At 37.7% G+C, this 22,132-nt stretch overlaps 1 protein-coding gene across 1 annotated transcript; it reads right to left on the minus strand.

Moving 5' to 3' along the window:
- Positions 1 to 1,774: 1,774 nt before the first annotated feature.
- On the minus strand, positions 1,775 to 21,529 carry hadhaa (hydroxyacyl-CoA dehydrogenase trifunctional multienzyme complex subunit alpha a). The gene is made up of 20 exons (XM_052098371.1): positions 21,439 to 21,529; positions 18,480 to 18,521; positions 18,329 to 18,399; positions 17,951 to 18,084; positions 17,737 to 17,875; positions 16,200 to 16,319; positions 15,973 to 16,075; positions 13,075 to 13,197; positions 12,827 to 12,945; positions 12,554 to 12,610; positions 10,631 to 10,740; positions 10,406 to 10,540; positions 7,735 to 7,906; positions 7,041 to 7,127; positions 6,812 to 6,952; positions 6,663 to 6,731; positions 6,026 to 6,221; positions 5,396 to 5,510; positions 5,143 to 5,288; positions 1,775 to 2,427 (listed from the first exon to the last, which is right to left on the minus strand). The coding sequence occupies exons 1-20, from the start codon at positions 21,497 to 21,499 to the stop codon at positions 2,282 to 2,284; spliced, it is 2,286 nt and encodes a 761-aa protein (XP_051954331.1). The 5' UTR covers positions 21,500 to 21,529; the 3' UTR covers positions 1,775 to 2,281.
- Between the last annotated feature and the right edge of the window lie 603 nt (positions 21,530 to 22,132).

The following is a 22,132-nucleotide window of genomic DNA, read 5'->3' on the forward strand; positions in this document are numbered from 1 at the left end:
TTTCTGAAAGTGATTAGTCTAATGGCTTATAGTTTCAACAAAACCAAACTGGCTTTGGCTGGACCTGACAGCACCTTTAGTTAGTCGTTAATCTATAAAAGACTAATTGAATTGTCTGTCACTGAAAGCGATGCAACCGCTCCCATTATAATGAATAAATCTGTCTACACGAGTGGTACGCAATGTTGGAAATGCGGTAGCAATAGAGTAATATTCTTTTGATGAATTTGCAGGACAATACATGTAGTGGACTTTTTAATCTGACCTGATGCTCAGGTAACAGCACTTCGAAGCTCCGGGGCAAATTCAAAACTGTATTTTTTGCTTCCTTAAAGGGCCCTCATGCGGGAGGGGACGCCACTCGAAAGCTCATTCAAAACGAAAGTTAGAAAATTAATCTTTTCTCAGAAGACCCTTCCACAAGACTGTTAGCGAAGGGTACATTATTAAAATTTCTCCCCTTTTTCTTGACGACCAAATGGGCACCTTTATATTTGTGAACGAAAGGGCAGCCCCTTCTGCCCCCGTTCTGTACATGTCACAGCTCTATGTGATTAAATGTTAAAAGGGCCTGCAATAAGCTTGCATTGGCACATTTTGGAAGGTGACAGCACTTGAAATCGAGCTTGTGTTGAGTGCATTTTGAGCTTACATTTTTTTTTTATGATTTGAAATGATTCATTTGATATTTACAGCACAATTTTCAGATCCAGGTGCACACACACAGGAAGCGTGAGGATTTATTGAGTGTTTTAGAGACTTAAACAAAAAGTTTTTGATGTACATGTTAATAAGAGCAGTGAGAGTTTACGGTCTAAAGAGAAGAGCACACTGTAATTAGGTGACAGTAATTAAGAGTTTACTAACCACAGCCCACGCTGATGCAGTATGCATGTGTGTGTGTGTGAGATGAGTCAGAGCTGCTGAAATGAGAAGGTTTTAGCAACCTTATATCACAGTTTTAAAAAGTGTTTTATTAGCATTTTGGGAATGTTTCTGCCCCTCTGTAGACGCATTTGTACTTTGAATAATATTTAACAACGGTAGTGTGTTTAATTTGTTCTGTAACTTCATCATTTGTACGATATAATCCTGATGGATTAGCTACAGAAAAGAATAAATCAATAGTGCTCACTAGAATGAAGTGCCATTCTCAGGTAAATCATTTAAAAGAATCTCTGACTATGTTTGGATTGGAATACAAGCTTACTAGCAGAATACTTCACAGTACTGCATACTATTTTAGAAAATAAGTAAAACAGCATTATGCAGTTAAAAATGTTTCAAAGAATAGTATGCTACATTGTTGTCACATGACCTAATGACATTGCATATGAGTCCCGTACAGTTACAATATAACCATGGGAAAAAATAATGGTTATTTTACATTTTATACTCAATTTTGCATAACAATGTTATAATGGTTGGCAATCCGATCACATACGAGTCAAAACAGAATGCTGAAAATTGCAACTTTATTTTTTACTCTTTTAAAAAAGTCATGGAAACGAAGATTGGATATGTCTTCTTTTGCTGTCTGAGATGGGATCACAAATATAATATTTCCAAACCCGGAAATATGAAAAAGGTCTGCTGTGCATATAGCCTCAATGTGTGTGTGTGAGACTGCATATCAATACTTTCCTCAGACTTTCACTTGAATATTATGCACTTTTTTTTACTTTATACACTGTAAAATACTGTGTTGAGTTTTGAGGGTTTTGGTGATTTATTTGGAAAAGTGAATGAGAAATTAAAAATACTTAAAACGTTTGGTATTTTTTACAACACTCGGGTTGTAAAATTTATTGTCAGAATCATAAACAAACATACAAACTACTGTATTATACAAAACTAACAAAATGAACTACATCTTAACCTGTAGATAATCTGAGGCACGTTGGTTAATATGTGAAATGAACATAGCTACAACATTCAGAAGTATGATTTTTAGCACCTGCATGTGTTTTTAGTAATAGTGTCAATAAACATACTGCTGTCAAACATTTTGAAATGAATTGAAATAGTCTGTTGTGCTGGAGAAACTAACATAGAATTTAAATATATTTTTTCTTAGCTCACGTAAATTATGTACAGGTCATGTGGAGGGAACACAAAGTTATGAAAATTCTGCTTTTTATCCCACACATGATAAAACTAAGTGTAGTGCACTACTTTATGTGATTACGGTAGGCTGAACATTTGTTTTCAAGATGTGTATTTGTGATAAGTAGCTGTCAGGCGGTTTAAGGTTGACACCAAAGCTTATGATCATGAATTCTCACTTGTGAAACCTCTTGCTGGAATCCTTGGCATGGTCGAGGAGCAGCTGGCAGGGGGTGAACTGGTTACCATAAACCTCCTCAAAACGTTTCATTTTCTGAACAATTTTGTCAGCTCCAAACGAATCCACAAACCGGAACGGGCCTGAAAATGAGGAACAAAAATCGAGATTTAATTTAGAAATCTTTAATATAAACAAGGATATTTATGACATCAATTACAAATAAATAATTTTAATGACACAGCTTAAAAATAAAGATTTTCACTGGCTCCACCACAAATATGAAAAATATATATTTTTAGCAACAAAAAATTACATGACAGAAAAACTAATTTTTTACATTAAAATTGCTTTAAAAAGTGACAAGTTTATTTTCTGACAGCTAGAAATTCATAAATGCAAGTTTCTTCAATCCGTGGCCCTCTCATGTCCCAGGGGTTAATTTTGGTTAACTTCCATCCATCCATCTTCAACCGCTTATCCGAAGTCGGGTCGCGGGGGCAGCTGCTCCAGCAGGGGGCCCCAAACTTCCCTATCCCGAGCCACATTAACCAGCTCTGACTGGGCTGACCCGAGGCGTTCCCAGGCCAGTGTGGAGATGTAATCTCTCCACCTAGTCCTGGGTCTTCCCCGAGGCCTCCTCCCAGCTGGACGTGCCTGAAACACCTCCCTAGGGAGGCGGCCAGGGGCATCCTTACCAGATGCCCAAACCACCTCAACTGACTCCTTTCAACGCAAAGGAGCAGCGGCTCTACTCCGAAGCTCCTCACGGATGACTGAGCTCCTCACCCTATCTCTAAGGGAGAAGCCCGCCACCCTTCTGAGGAAGCCCATTTCGGCCGCTTGTACTGCTGATCCCTAGTTCTTTCGGTCATGACCCAACCTTCATGACCATAGGTGAGGGTAGGAACAAAAATTGACCGGTAGATCGAGAGCTTTGCCTTCGGCTCAGCTCTCTTTCGTGACAACGGTGCGATAGAGCGAGTGCAATACCGCCCCTGCTGCCCCGACTCTCCGCCAACCTCCCGGCTCCATTGTCCCTCACTCGTGAACAAGACCCCGAGGTACTTGAACTCCTTCACTTGGGGAAAAACCTCATTCCCTACCTGGAGTACGCACTCCATCGGTTTCCTGCTGAGAACCATGGCCTCAGATTTAGAGGTTTTGGTTAACTTATTAAAATTAAATGAATTCTGTTATATTAAGATCTCATTCAAACTGAATCAGAAACGTTTTACCAGGCCTTCATCATTTATTTTTTGATACTTTTCAAATGACTTTTATGTACAGATTTTATTGTTTCAGGCTTGTGCAGGACCCAGATATTTGATATTAAACTATGAAAATCCTTTATAAAAATACAAATTATTACATGTGTAAAACTATGATAATCTAAACAAAGAGTGAAATAAACAGATATCATTATAAAAATATTGTGTGAATTATTTCTAGCAATTTTACAAAATTATGACAGTCCCACATTTGTGGCCTTATTTCCACCTCACCAAACAATTTTACCACTAATAATGTATTATTCAAAAGACAGTGTAATTGTAATTGTTAACCAAGTCCATAAAAGTGTCAGTAAAGAGTATGCTTGAGATGAAATATGAGACGAGTGATGCTTGAAGAGAATTAAGAAAAATCAGTAAGTATCAATTAAATATCTTAAAGGGTAACTAAACCCTAAACCAACTTTTTTTAGTTAATGATCTGTAAGCATGGGGCTTTATTAGTACTGGTCATTGATTCAAGTAATTTTTTTGACATTTGTGTATAAAGTGTTTTAATTCTACAATATATGGTGTAAAAACGTCTGAGTGCTGCCCTCTTCAGGTTGAACGGTGGCTACTGCAGTTGACTTTTCCTATTGGCTGTTGCGGTACTTCGTGACGTAAGCGGTGACAGCTGACGTAAGCAGGTTTCAGCTCACCACGCCAGATTCATGTACATGTCGTCTTGCGACCATGTGAGGAATAATAATAACATAGAGTCTGATAGCAGCTGTCAATTAATCCGTCACTACGAGTCTCAGGTGCCCCCCCCCCCCCGGCTCAGCCCCGCACTCGGTTCGTTCCCTCTATCCCCGCCGGGGTCTGCCCACTTTTCCTGCATTTTCAAATATTTCTAGTGGGTGGAGTCAGACTCTGAGCAGGTGTTTAGTTTCCCTTTAAGTGAATATTTTTATTGAGTGTCATTTTTAATCAAGATTTCATTTTGCCAAATTGAGCAAAAAGAGTGAAAATATTATTTTATTATGTGTATTTAGGATGCATAATATATTAGCTATGAGACTGGCAAGAGAAAAATATTAAAAATGTCAATTTATACAGAATTTGAGATGTGCTGGAAATGACACTCGGATCAGAGTTTCATGACTTTCAGGGAAAAAAAACAAGGCAATTTTCCAGTGATGCATGTAAATATTATTGTCAGTTAGACTATTAAAAAACTAGTGATAGTGTAAAAAAAAACATTTTTACCCGAGACTTAACTTTCTAGGAGTCCCCAGTGCTAAAAGTGCCCTAAGTTGTATTAACATCCACACTTCTGCTGGAAAACATCATACAGGGCCAAACTTTTTTTGCCATGTCAGTCAGAAAGATTACACTACATTTTTGCCAATTGTGCTGATTTAAATATGCCACCTAGGTTCACTACATCACGGAAATCAGAGTTGAAAAATGCATTGCATAAAACCAATCAACAAACATGATCATCGAATGAAGGATGTCGTGACAATGCAGCACTGGGCCGATAGAGCAAGTGACAGTTCCATCAACTGGCCCAATTGTCTCTCACACTGGCCCCAGGCCATACTTATTGTTAAAATACAAGGTGTATAATGTGTGCTTTACCTCCCAAACAAGGTGGGAAGCCCAGTCCGAACACTGCTCCAATATCTCCCTGCACGGGGTCGGGCAGAATGCCGTCCTGTAGACACATTATGGCCTCGTTAATGAATCGAGACACGAGTCGGTACTGAATGTCCTCATCACCAGAGCTAAAGAGGGACAGAGATACAGATTAGGTATTTCTTTTGAGGTAAATCAAAGTTACTCCATACAATTAGATTGATTTAGTGGTAAAACTAGCATGAGCAGGGCTTACACAGCAGGGGGCGCTGTCAGTTTGAAACCCTTGAGAATTTCTTCCGCTTCAAAATTCACCTTCTTTTCTTTCGATTTGGCTCCGTACACATAACAACCCTTTCCTGACTTTCGACCTGATGTGCGTGCACACACACACACACACACACACACACACACACACACACACTTGATATCTGACTGCTGAATGCCAACACTTTTATGTCTTACATGTTCTAAAATCAACAGCTTGTATCTTAATATACAACCAAGTTGAGTTAAATGATTAACAAATCTGTAAAAACGATGGCGCACTCTTCACAGAGCTGCAGGAAATGAGGCTGTGGTCACATTATGACTCAACCCCAGATCTAACAAATAGCTCAATTTATGTTGTGCACTATTTGCGTTGTTTTAGCACCCAATTCACAAAAGGACACATGCAAACCAGGTAACACCAAAAACATGGTAATTGCACCAGGCAAATTACACTGACATTTGTAAATAAGGCACAATCTATATTTGATCAAATGATCCAACTTTACATAGAAAATAAAAAAATAAGCTCCACTTTAACGTGATGCAAACCTCCATAAGAAAAAGGATGGAGTTATGTGGCTGTTAGTTCTGTTGATGTATTTTACAGATATACCTTTGAACCCCTTCTGGACCATTGTCTTCAAAACCTCAACATTTCCTCCTCCGAATCGTGTTCCGAACTTCTTCCCAAGATCCTCTGCAACATGAGCCCCCACATCAAGACCGACCTCGTCAGCAAGAGTTGCCGCACCGACAGGAAACCCAAACCCTGTTGTCAGGGCGTCCAGTTTCTTGGGCCCAACTCCTTCCTTTAGCCAAAGCAATGAGGGAGAAAGATTAAACTTGGCTCATATATTAAAAATTGTTACAAAAAGGGAAATTCTGGTTTTGCATTCTCTTACAATAAGTGTTGTGTTCCCTCAAAGAAATTTGGTGTTTGTTTCAATGTAGTACCATTGTTTGTGGTAAGAACATGAACATGTATCACAACTGAAACATGAAATTGCTATGGTAACACTAACCACGTTTTTGGCAGAGTGATTGACTTTCTTAACCATAGTTTTGCTTTTCCTGTATTATTACTATGGGTTTACTATGACTATCATAGTTAAAATCATAAAACCATGGTAGAGTTTTGGAAGGAATGGATAGAGCTATTCCCAAGGAACTAAAAATGTATTACAAGGAAATACAAAATGATGCAAGAGAATGCAAAACCATTTCAGAAAATAAAATCTTTACTAATTTACCTGCAGCACTCTGATGACCTCTGCAAACATGGGCGCCAGACAGCGTGTTGTGTAAAATCCAGGACCGTCCTATAGACAAAAACGCACTCAGTCATTTATGCTGAACACATGCACAACCTAAAACAAAAGCAGAACACACATGTTCTTACCCTAACCACTATGATGACCTTGCCCTGTTTGAGTCCCAAAGCTACAGCAGACGCTGTTGTGTCTTTAGAGGTTTTATCTGTAGTGATGATTTCAAGCAGCTGCATTTTATCCACCGGAGAGAAATAATGCATCCCAATCACCTACAAAACATATCAAATCTTATACTGCAGACATACTAACATAAATACCTTAGCAGTGATAACAACACAATTATAAACCCTGACACACCTTCTCAGGTCTCTTGCTGGCTGCTGCGATGTCTTTGATTGGCAGTGCGGATGTGTTGGTGGCAAAGATGCAGTGAGGAGAAATTACCTGCACAATGGTAACATTTAACGCATTATCTAAAGATCATACTCAACAGTTCTATTTTGAATATTTTCTCGTGTGACTTGTACAGAAATAGTTAATCCAAAAGTGCATTTTTGTTGTTAGCTATGTAGAGCAAAAAAGGAGAGGCACAACATATACTCTGATCTTTTCCATACATCGAAAATGGACGTTGTGCAGAATGGAAATGGAAAAGCTCCAGTGGCTATATGATAGCTTTGTGTAAGGGACGGATCAAACATCCTTATCTTGAGTGAATGAAAATTGGTAACATTCTTCTTGTTTCGAGAAACAAACAGGTTTTGAAAGACATGAGTGTGAGTAAATTATGACAAAATGTTAATTTTGGGGTGAACATTTGTCTTGAAGTGGGTACATTTTTGCAATATGTGATCTCAAATTTCTGTTTAAACATGTTTTTTTTCCAACTGTAACAGAAATATTCTTTATGTAGGATGACCAAGAAAACATGAAATATCTATAAATACAATATTAATTTTTTCAGAGTTTAACATAATACCATATAATAAAACATGTCAGGGGGATGTTGCACTCAGCAAACATACGAGCACACACACACATTTTAACTTACGGCTTCCACCTCCTTCACCACTTTATGTTTGATTGACAGGTCTTCAAACACAGCTTCAATGACCATGTCCACAGTCTCAAAGCCACGATAGTCCAGTTGTCCTGACAAAGAGGACAGAATTGTATCTCTCTCAAACGTCGTAAGACTCTTCTTTTTGGTTTTGTCATTGAACCTGTGAAAAAAAGTGATGAAACACAAACAATAATTTTTATATATTTGATGTATTATCTTCTGATAAATGTAAATATATGTATTTATTATATTATTACATGGCTCTCTGGAAAATCGTGCCATCTAGCAGTCTAACATTTCTGTTAAACAACCCCGCCCCTAGGCTGGGTAGAGTCACGTTGGTTAACCTCCTCGTGGTCACTATAATGTGGTTCGATCTCGGTGGGGCAGGTGGTGAATTGTGCGTGGATGCCGCGGAGAATAGCGTGCAGCCTCCACATGTGCTACGTCTCCGCGGTAACGCACTCAACAAGCCATGTGATAAGATGCGTGGATTGACTGTCTTAGACGTGGAGGCAACTGAGATTCGCCCTCCACCACCCAGATTAAGGGAGACACTACACCACCACAAGGACTTAAGAGCACATTGGGAATTGGGCATGCCAAATTGGGGAGAAAATCAACAAAAAAAGAAAATGAATGGGAGAAATTGGAACACCAACAGATGTAGAAAAGGAGGTTCTGCCTAACAGATAAAAGAGCCATTCATCTTTTAGATATTGATATTGACTGTTAATCAATTTGAGAATGTGCATGTGCATTAGCCAAACAAGATGGGAGAATTATTATTTTTTTTTTGCATAACTTGAGGTAAAGAAGCACAATTTACGATACCAGTATTGCCAGATTTTACTGCTGATTTGAAATATGTTCTTTGATAGTAATCATGACCAACCGTTTTGGAAATTTTGGTCTTTCCCCATTCAAGTAGATAGGAACTGCACTGGGATGACTGGAAATAGTCTTCCGAGAGCGTTCCAAAGATGGCTGACAGTGGACTGACTTGCTAAAATGACCTCTGAGTTTGGAACTGCATACTACTCGTACTATTTCTGCCATATCTGTCTATGGAGGAAATAGTGTGAGTAGTTTGTAAGTATGCATTTCCGAACTCAGCGTTTGTATGTGCCCTTTACACAGACTGTAATAATGATGCTTTTTCGTCTTATTTAGCAGTGTAAAATTAGCAAACTTTTTTATATTTCAACTTCTTAACAATTTAGAGCAAATTTACAACATTACACTTTGTATTATATTACCCTGGAATTAGTTTTAAAACTGAGTTACCACAGCTGTGATGAGGTTTCTAATACAGCTATGGCTGCTGAGCGAGTGATAGTCCATCGCTGTAGTCCATCTCTCTCTAGTTTTTTGTTTATTTTGAAATGTAATATTGGTGTCCAGTGAGCAGCAGATCTGTGGATGGAAATGCCTTGTTGATGAGAGAGGTCAACAAACCCTCACCCTCTGATCCAACAGGTCCCAGATGTGCTCAATGGGATTGAGATCCGGGCTCTTTGAAGGCCATGGCAGAACACTGCCATTTCTCTCTTGCAGGAAATCATGCAGAGAATGAGCAGTATGACTGGTGGCATTGTCATGCTGGAGAGTCATGTCAGGATGAGCCTGCAGGAAGGGTACCACATGAGGGAGGAGAATGTCTTCCTTTTAACGGACAGCATTGAGATTGCCTGCAATGACAACAAGCTCAGTCCGATGATGCTGTGACACATCGGATGCACACTGGGCCAGTGGTTCAACCGCGATAATCAACAATGAGTGTCCGCATAATGCCGAATGGACCACAAACGGTGCCGCGATATGCAGAAAGGGGAGCGAACATTTCAGTACACTGGAATGATTTTGCGATTGAGACAGCGCTAAAAATGGCCGACTCCCTGATCAGTGCCCTGACAACTGAACTAGGGAGCTGATTGAGACACAACCTATTTAAGAAAAACTAAATCCGTCCTGTCCTCTAAGGTGCTCTGTAGTTTCCATACATTTTGACCAATTTATTTTCACGACTTTTCCTGCTCACTCGTAATTACTGGACATGGATCATTAAAAACCTGTTTTTTGTTGTTGAAAAATTTTGAGCAAAGCATAACTAGAACTATAAAAATATTTATTTATTTATTTATAAATATATATTTATGCAGAAATTGCCACAATTCAATTTCATGATTTCAATTAACATTTAAATTTAAAACTCCAGGCTTTCCAAGACTGTGAAAACCCACATTATATGAGCAAACCTTCAATTTCTGTGCAAAATCCTATTTAGGCATTTTTTTATGTTTATATTTATTTTGGATTTCAACAGAACAACAGACTAATTTTATGGGTCTGTGAACACAAAGTGTACAGCACTGACACCTAGTGGCTCTCAGCTTTAATAGGCTCTCTCCCCCTAATGCACTGGTGTGCAGCGCCCTCTGCTGTCTCTCACTATGAACTGCAGCTCATGGCAGACTTAAGACTCTACTGTTAAGTATGTTTTTAGAAACAAATTGTTTTAATTTTTTAAAGCTCTACATGAATAGAAATTGACTTTTTTTCCATTAGGAATCAATTAAGCACCTATTCATCCATCCATCCATCCATCATCTATCTGTCTGTCTGTCTGATTGTGTATTTATGTGTTTGCTTTACTAACCCTTTGTACACCTGTTGTTGTCCTCTGGCAAGTCCTTCCTGTGTTGTGTCCTTCAGGATGGTGGCTGCACCCTTGTCTATCGTCACCTGAACGATACCTGCTCCCATAAGCCCGGCCCCCAGGACAGCCAGCTTCCTTAAAAAGCAACAGCACAGTCAGTTTTTACAATCACTCAGACTAACCACCTGATGACATCATGACTTCAGTCGTGCCCTCTGGACGCACTTCACATCTCTCTTCGGTTGCCCAAAGTGGTTCTTTTTGCAGGCCACCTGACCATGATACAGACCAATCAGAGCTCTGGACTCTGACGACATCGCCAGTTCACCAAAGTTCTAGAAAACAAATGAGAGGTCAGATGTCACAAGCGCTAACTATGACAGTAGTCAAAAACAGACAAACCTTTTTTCATCCTTTGAAATAATGTGCATTAAAGAATAGTGTACAATAAGACCAGGAATGTATATTAAGTAAATAGGGTCAATTTAGTTCTTATGTTGTTAATAAAGGTTAAGCTCAATGGACAGCATTTGTGACGTAATGTTGATTACCACAAAAATATATAGAAATGTGTTTTCTTAAAACAAAAAGGTAGAGGTTACAGTGAGGCACTTACAATGGTAGTAAATGGGGCCAATATGTGGAGGGTTTAAACACAGAAATGTGATGCTAATAATTTTATAAAAGCTTTAAATTAATTCTTCTGTTAAAACTTGTGTATTATTTGAGCTGTAAGTTGATTAAATCATCGTTTTTTGGATTAAGGGTTTAAAGCGTTTAATGACATGGCAACAAAGTTGTAAAGTTGGATATAACTTGTAGCGATGGTTGTCTCAAATAAATTAGAAGAATTAAAAATTAAAAAAAATTGCGCCAGACAAGTAATAAAAAAATACAAATAAAAAAATTATCAATTTCAGTTTCCCGGTAAATAGCTCATAAACCACCGATACACAAAATGAATGCTGTCCAATACCCACAATAGCACACTGAATATGGACTTAAATGTCACACTCACAAATTGAAGGTTTTCAGGTCAAAAACAAAAAAAACACGTTATTTAAGAAAACATAGAAAAAGCAGTTACTCAATGTTCACTTTTCAAACAGCATGTATTTCTTTCCTTTTTTCTCAAAATGACAAAAAAAACAAATAAAATAATGAAAACACAAAGAGTATCTAGGAGATTGTGGCTTAAATTTAGATCAGACTTTTGTGCGTGCATGCGTGTGTAGTGAGCGTGTATGTGTGTTTGTTGACTGCATGAAGCAGGCTACGTAGCGGCCCCACCACCGAACATTCAGAGCCTGGAAAAATACGTTTGTAGTCTTTGCGTGGGGTTAAAAGATGATGGACAACAATGCTAATACCTGTGGCAGGTGAGACAGGCTGGAGTTATGTTGCACCAGGCAGGCAAACAGCAGAGCTCAACTCCTCCGACACTTTGCGATCACACCCGGTCAACGCACACAGAGAATCCAGTAACAAATGACAGCGCCTGGCCTTCAGGTAGCATGTGTCCTGCTTAGATAACCTGCCCATTTTAATTTTCTTCACTCTACCTCTTTCATTTCTCTCTCTCTTTTATATTTACATTTTACATTTATGCATTTGGCAAAGCGACTTACAGTGCAATTATTACAGGGACAATCCCCCTGGAACAACCTGGAGTTAAGTGCCTTGCTCAAGGGCACAATGGTGGTGGCCGTGGGATTAAAACCAACGACCTTCTGATTAACAGCCCTGTGCTTTAGCCACTACGCCACCACCACTTTTATATAATTTCCTCCTTACTTCCTCATTGGTTTCCGCCCATTTGGAAAAGTGAAAGCCACAAACTTTACAAAGAAAAGGTTAGTAAATCATGTTTACACGCACATCCTTTATGTCTTGTGGCTAAACTTTTGAAACAGTGAGTATTTTAACGTAAACAAAATTGGACCCCATTCACTTCCATTGTAAGTGCCTCACTGGAACCAAGAATTTTGCATTTATTTTTGGAAGGAGGGACAAGTTGAAATGACATTTTTGGTAATCAACTTTAAACCACAAATGCTGTCGATTTAACTTAACTTGTATTTAACCCGGAATATTCCTTTAATGGTGCAGGCATTATAATTCAGTGCTCACAGTGTTTATAATACTGACCTGAGATTCAGTTTGATATCCAGCAGCACTACCGTTTTCAACACCTGTCTGTACACACTGAAACACACAATCAGCTCATGAGCATATGAGTGTATGTGGGCTTACTTAGTTTGGAGACAAAATCTAACAAAATCGCCCTTTGGGGACATGTTAAAGGTAAAATTGATTCCTAAATAAAGTATAATTATCGTTATATATAAAAGTCTGATTTGTATTTATATATTCATTTAGATCGCTAGATACGTGTGTGTGTGTGTGTGTGTGTGTGCTTACCTCTATAATCTTGAGTGGAGCGGGGTAAAGGCCTTTACTTTGTTTCATCACTTTGTTATGGACAGTTTTGTAGATCTGTTTCCTCACTGGTGGCAGACCCATCACAAAATCCTGCATCTCTGAAACAACAGATTAAACAAAACAAATATAATCATAAAAGGTCTTTAATAAATAACTTTAATGGATTGGTCAGCGGCCTGTCTTATCTTTATACTGATGGTGATCATGTTTATTTGAGAGTGTCGTACTCAGCATGAGTCCTTTCTTCTTTTCCACAGTGACTTTTTTACCAGCAAGACCTTTAGCTAAATCGACAGCCACTTCCTCCAGATACTCGATGGTTCTCTCCTCTGGACTCTTTAGTCCTGGACCTGCACACAACATCACAAAAACTTTACAGGGTCCATGTTTACACTTTTGTAGCATTTCTGTCCACTTATGTCATTCAAGATTTCTTGCAATAAAGACATTGGAAAATTTGATCTTCTATCAGCCAACAGCCTCTGTACCAATAACATTTCTGTATGTAAAAAAATAATAATTCTGAGTTCAATACAAGTTAAGCTCAATCAACAGCATTTGTGGCATAAAACTGATTACCTCATAAATTAAATGTTACTTGTTCCTCCTTTTTTTTAAGCAAATATTTGGGTTACAGTGGAAGTGAATGGTGCCAATCCATAAATGTTACAAAAGTATAGCCACCAGAACAACATGTGTGTAAACATGATTTTAGTGTGATAAAATCACTTACTAACCTTTACCGTGTAAAGTTATAGGCAATTTTCCTAACTTTGTTGCCATGACGATGTATTATCAACAAACAATCAAACCCTAAAATGACTATAAAATCAATAATTTAAACAACTTTACAGCTCAAATAATACACAAGTTCTAACATAAGTTTAATGTAAGTGATTTTATAAAATTACAAGGTTCACATTTATGTGTTTAAACCCTCTAAAAATTGTCCCCATCACTGTAACCTTGATTTTTTTATTTTAAAGAGAAGGAGGGAGTCTAAATAAAGTTTTGTGGTAATCAACATTATGCCATAAATGCTGTCGATTGAGCTAAAAGGGATAGTTTGCCCAAAAATGAAAATTCTTTCATCATTTACCCTCAATGTGCCATCCCAAATGTGTAGGACTTTCTTTTTTTTGCAGAACACATATGATTATTTTAGAAGAATATTTCAGCTCTGTAGGTCCATACAATGCAAGTGAATGGGTGCCAAAATTTTGACACTCCAAAAATCATATAAAGGCATCATAAAAGTTCTCCATAAGACATAAATGTATCTTAATCCACATTTTCAGAAGTGATAGGATAGGTGTGTGGGTGAGAAACAGATCAATTTTTAAGTATTTAAGTTAGTTATTTTCCTAGAAATTCTACTCCCTGCCCAGTAGGGGGTGAAATGTATGAAGAATGTGAATCACCAAAAACACAAGATGAAGTGGAAGTGAAAGTTAAAGGTGCAAAAGTAATTTTTTCCTCATTAAAAAAGTGAAACTCCTAAAAACATGAGGGGACCTGGGTATCTCAGCGAGTACTGACGCTGACTACCAGACCTGGATTCACAAGTACGAATCCAGGGCATGCTGAGTTATTCCAGCCAGGTCTCCTAAGCAACCAAATTGGCCCGGTTGCTAGGGAGGGTAGAGTCACATGGGGTAACCTCCTCGTGGTCGCTCTAATGTGTGAATCTTGCTCTCGGTGGGGTGCGTGGTGAAGTTGTCAGTTGTGCGTGGATGCCACGGAGAATAGCGTGGGCCTCCACACGCGCTACGTCTCCACGGTAACGCGCTCAATAAGTCACGTGATAAGATGCGCGGACTGACAGTCTCAGGCACGGAGGCAACTGAGATTCATTACCCACATTGAGGCGAGTCACTACGCCACCACAGGGACTTAGAGCGCATTGGGAATTGGACATTCCAAATTGGGGAGAAAAGGGGAGAGAGAGGAAAGAAAACCTCCTAAAAACATGAATTGTCATTTTGCAAAATATGTCAGAAATCATGAGCACTCACATTAAGATGAAGACTCCAGTCATATCAGTAAACTTATAAAAGCTGTTTTATTGTACATGGAGAGGGTCCGCAAACAGGGGCTGCCATGTTAGAATCACATGACCAGCTGAACACTACTCGTTTAATCTCAGTAAACATCCTGTTATTTGACACTTTCACTCATTGATTAAAGTAATCATGGCTGAATGTGTATTGTGAATTTTTACATTGGCATCAGTAACTGAGTATGTGACAGGGTGGAGGGCGGGCCGGGTTGTAATTTTACACACCCGGTTCCTTATCAGGCTAATTAAGCCTCTGAGAGGGATAAAGGCTGACTGCGGATGGTGGTGCGGGAGAGAGAGAGAGATCGTTTACAGGCAGCTGTTCTGTCATGTGTGTGTTTGTGTCTTTTGTTTAAGTTTTTCATTAAAATATTATTTATATTGTCAAGCCAGTTCTCACCTCCTCCTTTCCCTTATATCTCTTTACAGAGTACTATTGCATTTGAATGATGCTGCATCCAGGCCACTAGGTGGCAGTGTAAGTCTAAGAAGACATGAACAAGAACTTACTTTGTGCACCTTTAAAGTGGATTGAATGAGCAGGGAGAATTTATAGTATAAAAAGGACTAAAATATTTATCTGTTTCTCACCCACACCTATAATATCGCTTCTGAAGGCATTGATTTAACCACAAGGGTTGTATGGATTGTGCTTATGTTTTTGGAACTTCAAAATTTTGGCACCCATTCAGTTGCATTGTGAGGACCAAAAGAGCTGAGATATTCTTCAAAAATCTTAATTTTAGTTCAGCAGAAGAAAGAAAGTCATACACATCTGGGATGGCATAAGGGTGAGAAAATTATGAGAGAATTGTAATTCTTGCCTTTTGTTAATGAGCTCGTAGTTACGTATACCATAACCATGAAGATGTATGAATGAACAGTTTTTGCAGGTTAGCTTCAATAAATGCTTAAAGTTCGAGATATGTCAGCATAGTACATACAATTTAACAACCACTTTAAAAAATGTCTACAAACTCCAGATATCGTTATCTACCATAAGAAAGAAAACTCATGGGAACATCTTTAAACTATTAAAAAAGAATAATTATTTTCATTAAATCACCCAGTGGATCCACCAGTTGATGCACAAGACCCATTTTTTTGGCTTTATCTGCACGAATGTTCCTGCCAGTCAACATCATATCAAACGCAGTAGGGAGGCCCACCTAAGACACACACAAACACATCATTATGAAGGAAAATTATCTTTTTTGTAGTTCAGAATTAGGTAGCGTCAATAAATCCCTGACTATCTATCTGAGAGTTAAGGAGCCTCAGAAAACTCCTCACCAGTTTGGGCAGCCTCTGAGTCCCACCGGCACCAGGGAGCAGTCCCAGCATCACCTCTGGGGTGCCCAGAATCGTCTTCTTACTCTTAGTGGCCACACGGTACTGACACGCAATAGCAAACTGACAAAACACAGTAATGACAACCATTACAGCTCATCCAGAAGAAGATATACAACCTAATGCAGTCAGAAATTAACAGGGGCACTGGGTAAAACTGTCACTAAAAGTGACAGCAATTACACCATATACGCTTCATATACGCATATACGTTGTAATATAAATTAGTTAATGTTGATCTAACTATCTATTCTTTAGACTGAGAACTTATTTTACGTTTTTTAGAAGAATATTTTAGCTCGGTTGGTTCTTACAGTGCAAGTGAATGGTGACTAGACGTCAAAAGGTCTAGAATCATATAAAGGAAGCATAAAAGTAATCCATCCATCCAGTGGTTTAATCAATGTCTACAAAAGCAACATGATAGGTGTGTATAAGAAATAGATAATATTTAGATTTATATAAGTCCTTTTTACTGAAAATCTACACTTTCAATTTCTCCACCTTTGACCAGCCCTAACCAGTATGTGGCTGAATGTGAAAGTGTAGATTTACATGCATCATTTCTGCCCTGTCCCGCTCTGCACGCGTTGCCTCTTTTCCCTGCATGTGTGTAGACATGAAGCGCCACATGAGTTAACGTGGTTTCAAAGCACCTTTTGTTTTTCCCTTCTAAATGTATCTTTATTAATGAGCATGTTACGAGCCTTTAATTATAAACAAATCGATTTCTGTTCTAATTTTGTGAAAATGAATTAGATGTCTGGAATGGACAAGGAAAGACTAAAATTACTAGTTGGTACTTTAATGAAAATATAGAAATGTTTTTTACATTTAAAAAAAAGGTTTTCTACATTTTCTCTCGGGACACCCCTGAACCCACATTCATCATCATTAGAGGGCTTCTATGCCCCATACTTGGGTATCTAAATCTAAAGAAATATAAAACAGGTTTTATAATTTATAAAAAAAATTATAAAATATAAAAGGTAAAATTGGTAAAAGATCCCGCAGACCCCACTGCTTTGGCCGTCTCTGGACCCCCTGTGCAGTTTTGTAGAGACTATTTTGACTGTTTAGAATTTATTTTTTCTTCTTCTGTCAACTTTGAAATAAAAAAAGAAAGTGCAATGTGTAAATGTATATCGTGATAAATATCGATATCGAACAATATGAAAAAGATTATCATGATAACAATTTTGGCCATATCGCCCAGCCCTAGTGACCCCAGATCAAATTTAATATACAGTCTGACCATGTAATATAAAACGGTACTGTTTTATTCTATACAAGTGAACATAAAAGCTGTGATTTAACAATATATCTTATTTTTGTGCATTTCTATTATAACTATTTGATCATTTTAAAATCACTATTGAAAGGCAACACAAAAGTGTTTCTTATGACACAATTCAAAACAAATAAGGATGATATAAAAAAATATAAAAAATAACTGAAAATCACATCCTTGGGTATTTACCTCCAGACCGCCCCCAAGACAGGAGCCGTTAATAGCAGCTACAATGGGGATGGGAGATTTCTCAATCTGTTCAAACATCTTCTGTCCTTCCTGTGACAGACATGTCACTTCCTCTGCTGTCTTGCAGGCCTGAATCATGCTGAGAGAGATGATGAATGTAAGTCTTTGTGTGCAACCTGAACAATCTTTGTGTTTGTGTGTTTGTGTGCAGTACTTGATGTCAGCTCCTGCAATGAAGCATCCTGGTTTTCTGGAGATAAGAACGGCACTCTTCACTGCTGAATTCCCCCAGATCTCTCTTATTACCTCCGTCATTTCAGCCTGCATCTGCCTGGACAAAGTATTCACCTCCACATACAAAAAACATTATTTATTTATTTTAGTGAGTAGTTTTCCCACATAACGATGACACTAAATGTGCCCAAAAAGATGTTTTGTCATATTTAGCTAATGTTTGGGAACAAATCTGTTTCCAAAATATAGATATGCACACACACACACACACACACACACACACACACACACACACACACACACACTACACTGTATAAACTCAGATATTATTACATAATGAGGGGTGAATAGAACAGACCTTTGAGTTTGGATCATTGATTCGCACCACAGCAACACTGTCCTTGACCTCATAACTGACATGAGTGTGCGCTACAGACCGAGAGAGAGGAAGGAAGAGTGATTACAATGAAATCATTAAAAAGGTCTCTATCCATGATATTTATAGTTACCCAGCACAGCTGATGATATGGAGAGACTTCTTTGTCCATGACCTATGACCAAAAGGATAAAAAAAAAAACACGTCTAAAGTTGCACTTGAACCAAGTGAGGTCACAGAGTCCTTCATATAGTGGTCATTTTCTTTTAAACAATGTAACATTAGCAATTGTTGTTTTTGAAAAGCAGTCATGCTTGTTTGTGTTTATATGAGTGATATATTAACACTTCAGTACTTTCAGTGTTTCTTCTAGACTGAACACAAATAATTACTAGGCTTGGGATCGATGCAGAAAATTTTTCAGATGATTATCGATCAATATCTGCATTTTTTCAGATATAAACCGCCTAATCGTAGCACAGTAGTTATTGTCTCTTCATTTACATTTATGCATTTGGCAGACGCTTTTATCCAAAGCAACTTACAGTGCCCTTATTACAGGGACAATCCACCCGGAGCAACCTGGATTTAAGTGCCTTGCTCAAGGACACAATGGTGGTGGCTGTGGGGATCGAACCAACAACCTTCTGCTTAACAGTTTAGAGCTTTAGACCACTACGCCACCATCACTCCATCTTCATAGATATTTTTCAACACAACTTTGGAAAAGTGTGAGTGGCAGGGTACCTTAAAGGAGTCGCACAATGGATGCATCTGGCAGAAAACATGGTCTGTTCTAAAATTCAAAAAATTATTTTCTATGAAGGTACGCACACCCCAACCACCGCTCACCGTCTGTTGGCGGCGCCCAGCTACGACTCCAGAGGCTGCTCAAAATTCTGTAGCACCACGGAGAACAACTCGCATAGTTATCCGTTAATTTCGGCCCAAACCATGAGCAAAGGACATATTGTGTATATGTATCTTTCATATAGTCTACACAGTGTATTTTCAGTTACAGGTATGTCTTTTTGTGGTTTGACAGCTTGAATTAAACATATTAAAGGCTATATACAGAACCATGGCATGATAAACATCACCATTTGTAATCGTTCAGTTTCTGCAGTTACACCAGTTCAGACTCACAGTGAAATCAGAAACAGTAGGTTGACTTTACTTAAACTAAAATCGGTCTGTGCTTACTGAAATTCGAAACAATGCCCCCAGTGGCCAAAGCGATAACTGTTGTTGGGTGTATGGGCACGTGTGGTCCATTTTACAGGTGTATTGTCCACAGAGGGGCACAAAAACGAGTTGTTTTCAGCTGTATGGGCTGTAATACAGTGAAGAGGAATGCATATTTTATAAATATGTATCTCCAAAACATAATCTAACCTTCAGTGGAGTAAGAAGGAAATGTTAGAGGGAGAAATGCAACCTCTGAATTGTGCTCGTCACTGATTCTGCGAACACAGTTACTTCCTGGTATAAATATGGCATCTGAACTCGGATCTCTCATGCTACTGACACAACGTGCTTCCGGTCGTGCCTGAGGTGAAGGTAAACACACTGGAACTGAAGCCAAAATGTCTGAGAGGAGATGGTGTCATAATGTGCCCGATTCTAGCGTATCAGAACTCTCGGAAACAACAAGCCAACATCCCATATGATCATTTTGACCATTTTCATACATTAACCTGCAAACTCATCAACATCACTTTGTTCATTCTTGAAGAAGTACAAAAACCTTTGCAACTTTTTTGTGTATGGTGACTAGATTCACAACTCTGGACTGACACCTGTACTGCATGGACACTTACTGTGTGTGATTCAAATGTCGGCTATATTTTAATGCATCGATGTCTGAAAAACGTATCGAGAAAATACCGTGCCGATCAATAATCATTGTATCTATATTTTTGACATTTCTAATGATACACATTTCACAACGAACTCAAACTCCTGCTCTGAGTAACATGCTGTTAGAAATACTTTATTTAGCTTTAGGCCACCAGAATAATCCATGTTAATAATAATTTGTATCATTATTATCCCAGACAGATAATCAATGTTCAATTTGGAGCAATAACACACTATTGCAGTCTTAGGGATTACAGTGTGTATTAATAAAACTACATGCAACAGGTGACATGATGACCTTTGGCCCAGAATCCGGTCATCATTGGAAATATAAGTGACCTTTAACTCAGTTCCCCTCACCCCACCAGTCACATTCACATGACCAAACACACTTCACATGAGAGTACAAGCAACTGTGTGCATCCAATCAGAGGTCACAGAAAGTTTTGAAATAAATATATGAGTATAATTAAAATAATACAAATAGCCTAATTATAAAGACAGTAACACACTGAAAAAATACACACATCAATATACATGATGAATGTGGATTACAAATTTTACTGTATTATAATCTAGATTATTATAATATTATGATATAAATTATATTTTTATAATAAATAATATATTTTATTATAATTATATAGCATATCCTTATATATTAAGTAGAAGTATTAATTTAGAAAGAACATTAATAGATTATGATTTTCCTCACTCATTCCTTGATACAGAAGATTTTGTGTACAAGAGGAGCCCTTACAGTAATTTACTATGGTACTATGGTAATAATTTCTCCAAAATACCATAATATTATTATTTCTGTGGTAAAACTGTGGTAAATTGGTATTAGCCACAAACACACTGTAATAAAAATAATTACAGAAAGTTTCTTTCACTGTTTGAGTGAGAGCCCATGTTAATTTAATCTTTAAACTATGGTTACCATAGAAACAATTTTGGAAGCGAATGAACACTTTCAAATGTTTTCAAAACTGTACACAGTTAGTAATACATTATTTATAACGTATATATTACTAATAATATTACGATTCCTCTATCGACTTACCTGTGACCCACTGCCTTGATTTGAACTCACAGAACTGGGTCAAAGTTCATCCGCTTCAGTGTTCATTCATGCAGGTTACCTCGCCTAATTTCACTCAACTTCACTAATATTGTATACACACACATATATATAAGTCCATAAAGACCATATTTATAAGTTTGTCACCTGTGGTTTTCTTCGCAATTCTGCAGCAGTCGCGCACCAACAGCAGTCTCGCGCTAGCCATCCTGCTCAATGACGTCACAGCCAGTGCGCGTGCACGAACGTACCAGCGCGAGCACGGATTAATAATTCAGCAACTTTTTTGATCAAACTAGCTTTTATTGTGTAAAACATCTTAAAATTATGATTGTTATCTTTTACACAGTCTCGCTTTACAAAAATGAAAGTCAGTTGTTATATCTTCTTTTTATTATTATTATATATACACACATACAATAGAAAACATTTATTGTGCATATTATGGAGAGTTAATTATACATTGTATAATAGTCTAAATGTATTATGCGGCAGGATCTTCTTGTGAATTAATAAATAAGTAAAGTACATTTATCTAATTATTCAGTTCGTTAATTTAATTAACAAAGCTGCCATTTCTTTTGAGATGTTTTAAGGATTTAAAATAATTACGCAATGATTTTTGAAATATAGAAAATTATAGACATTTATACCACCATCAATGCTCCATTATTATTGCAAAATATATATTTTTTTAACCAGTAAAAAAGTATGTTTAATTATTTTTTTAACGGATTTATTATTATTATTATTATTATTATTATTTTTATTTAAAGAATTCTGACGAATGTCTCTGACAGAAACGTTCTAATACATTTTCTAAAGCAAATTTTTATTTCCA

Source organism: Xyrauchen texanus, chromosome 30, assembly GCF_025860055.1.
Source record: "Xyrauchen texanus isolate HMW12.3.18 chromosome 30, RBS_HiC_50CHRs, whole genome shotgun sequence".
NCBI lineage: Eukaryota > Metazoa > Chordata > Actinopteri > Cypriniformes > Catostomidae > Xyrauchen > Xyrauchen texanus.

Coding starts and splice junctions, on each gene's coding strand:
- hadhaa (XM_052098371.1), bottom strand. CDS start 21,499: ATGGCTAGCGCGAGACTGCTGTTGGTGCGCGACTGCTGCAGAATTGCG. Junction 16,076..16,199: donor CTCAGAGGCTGCCCAAACTG/GTGAGGAGTTTT, acceptor TGTGTGTCTTAG/GTGGGCCTCCCTACTGCGTT. Junction 5,511..6,025: donor GGTCCAGAAGGGGTTCAAAG/GTATATCTGTAA, acceptor CACGCACATCAG/GTCGAAAGTCAGGAAAGGGT.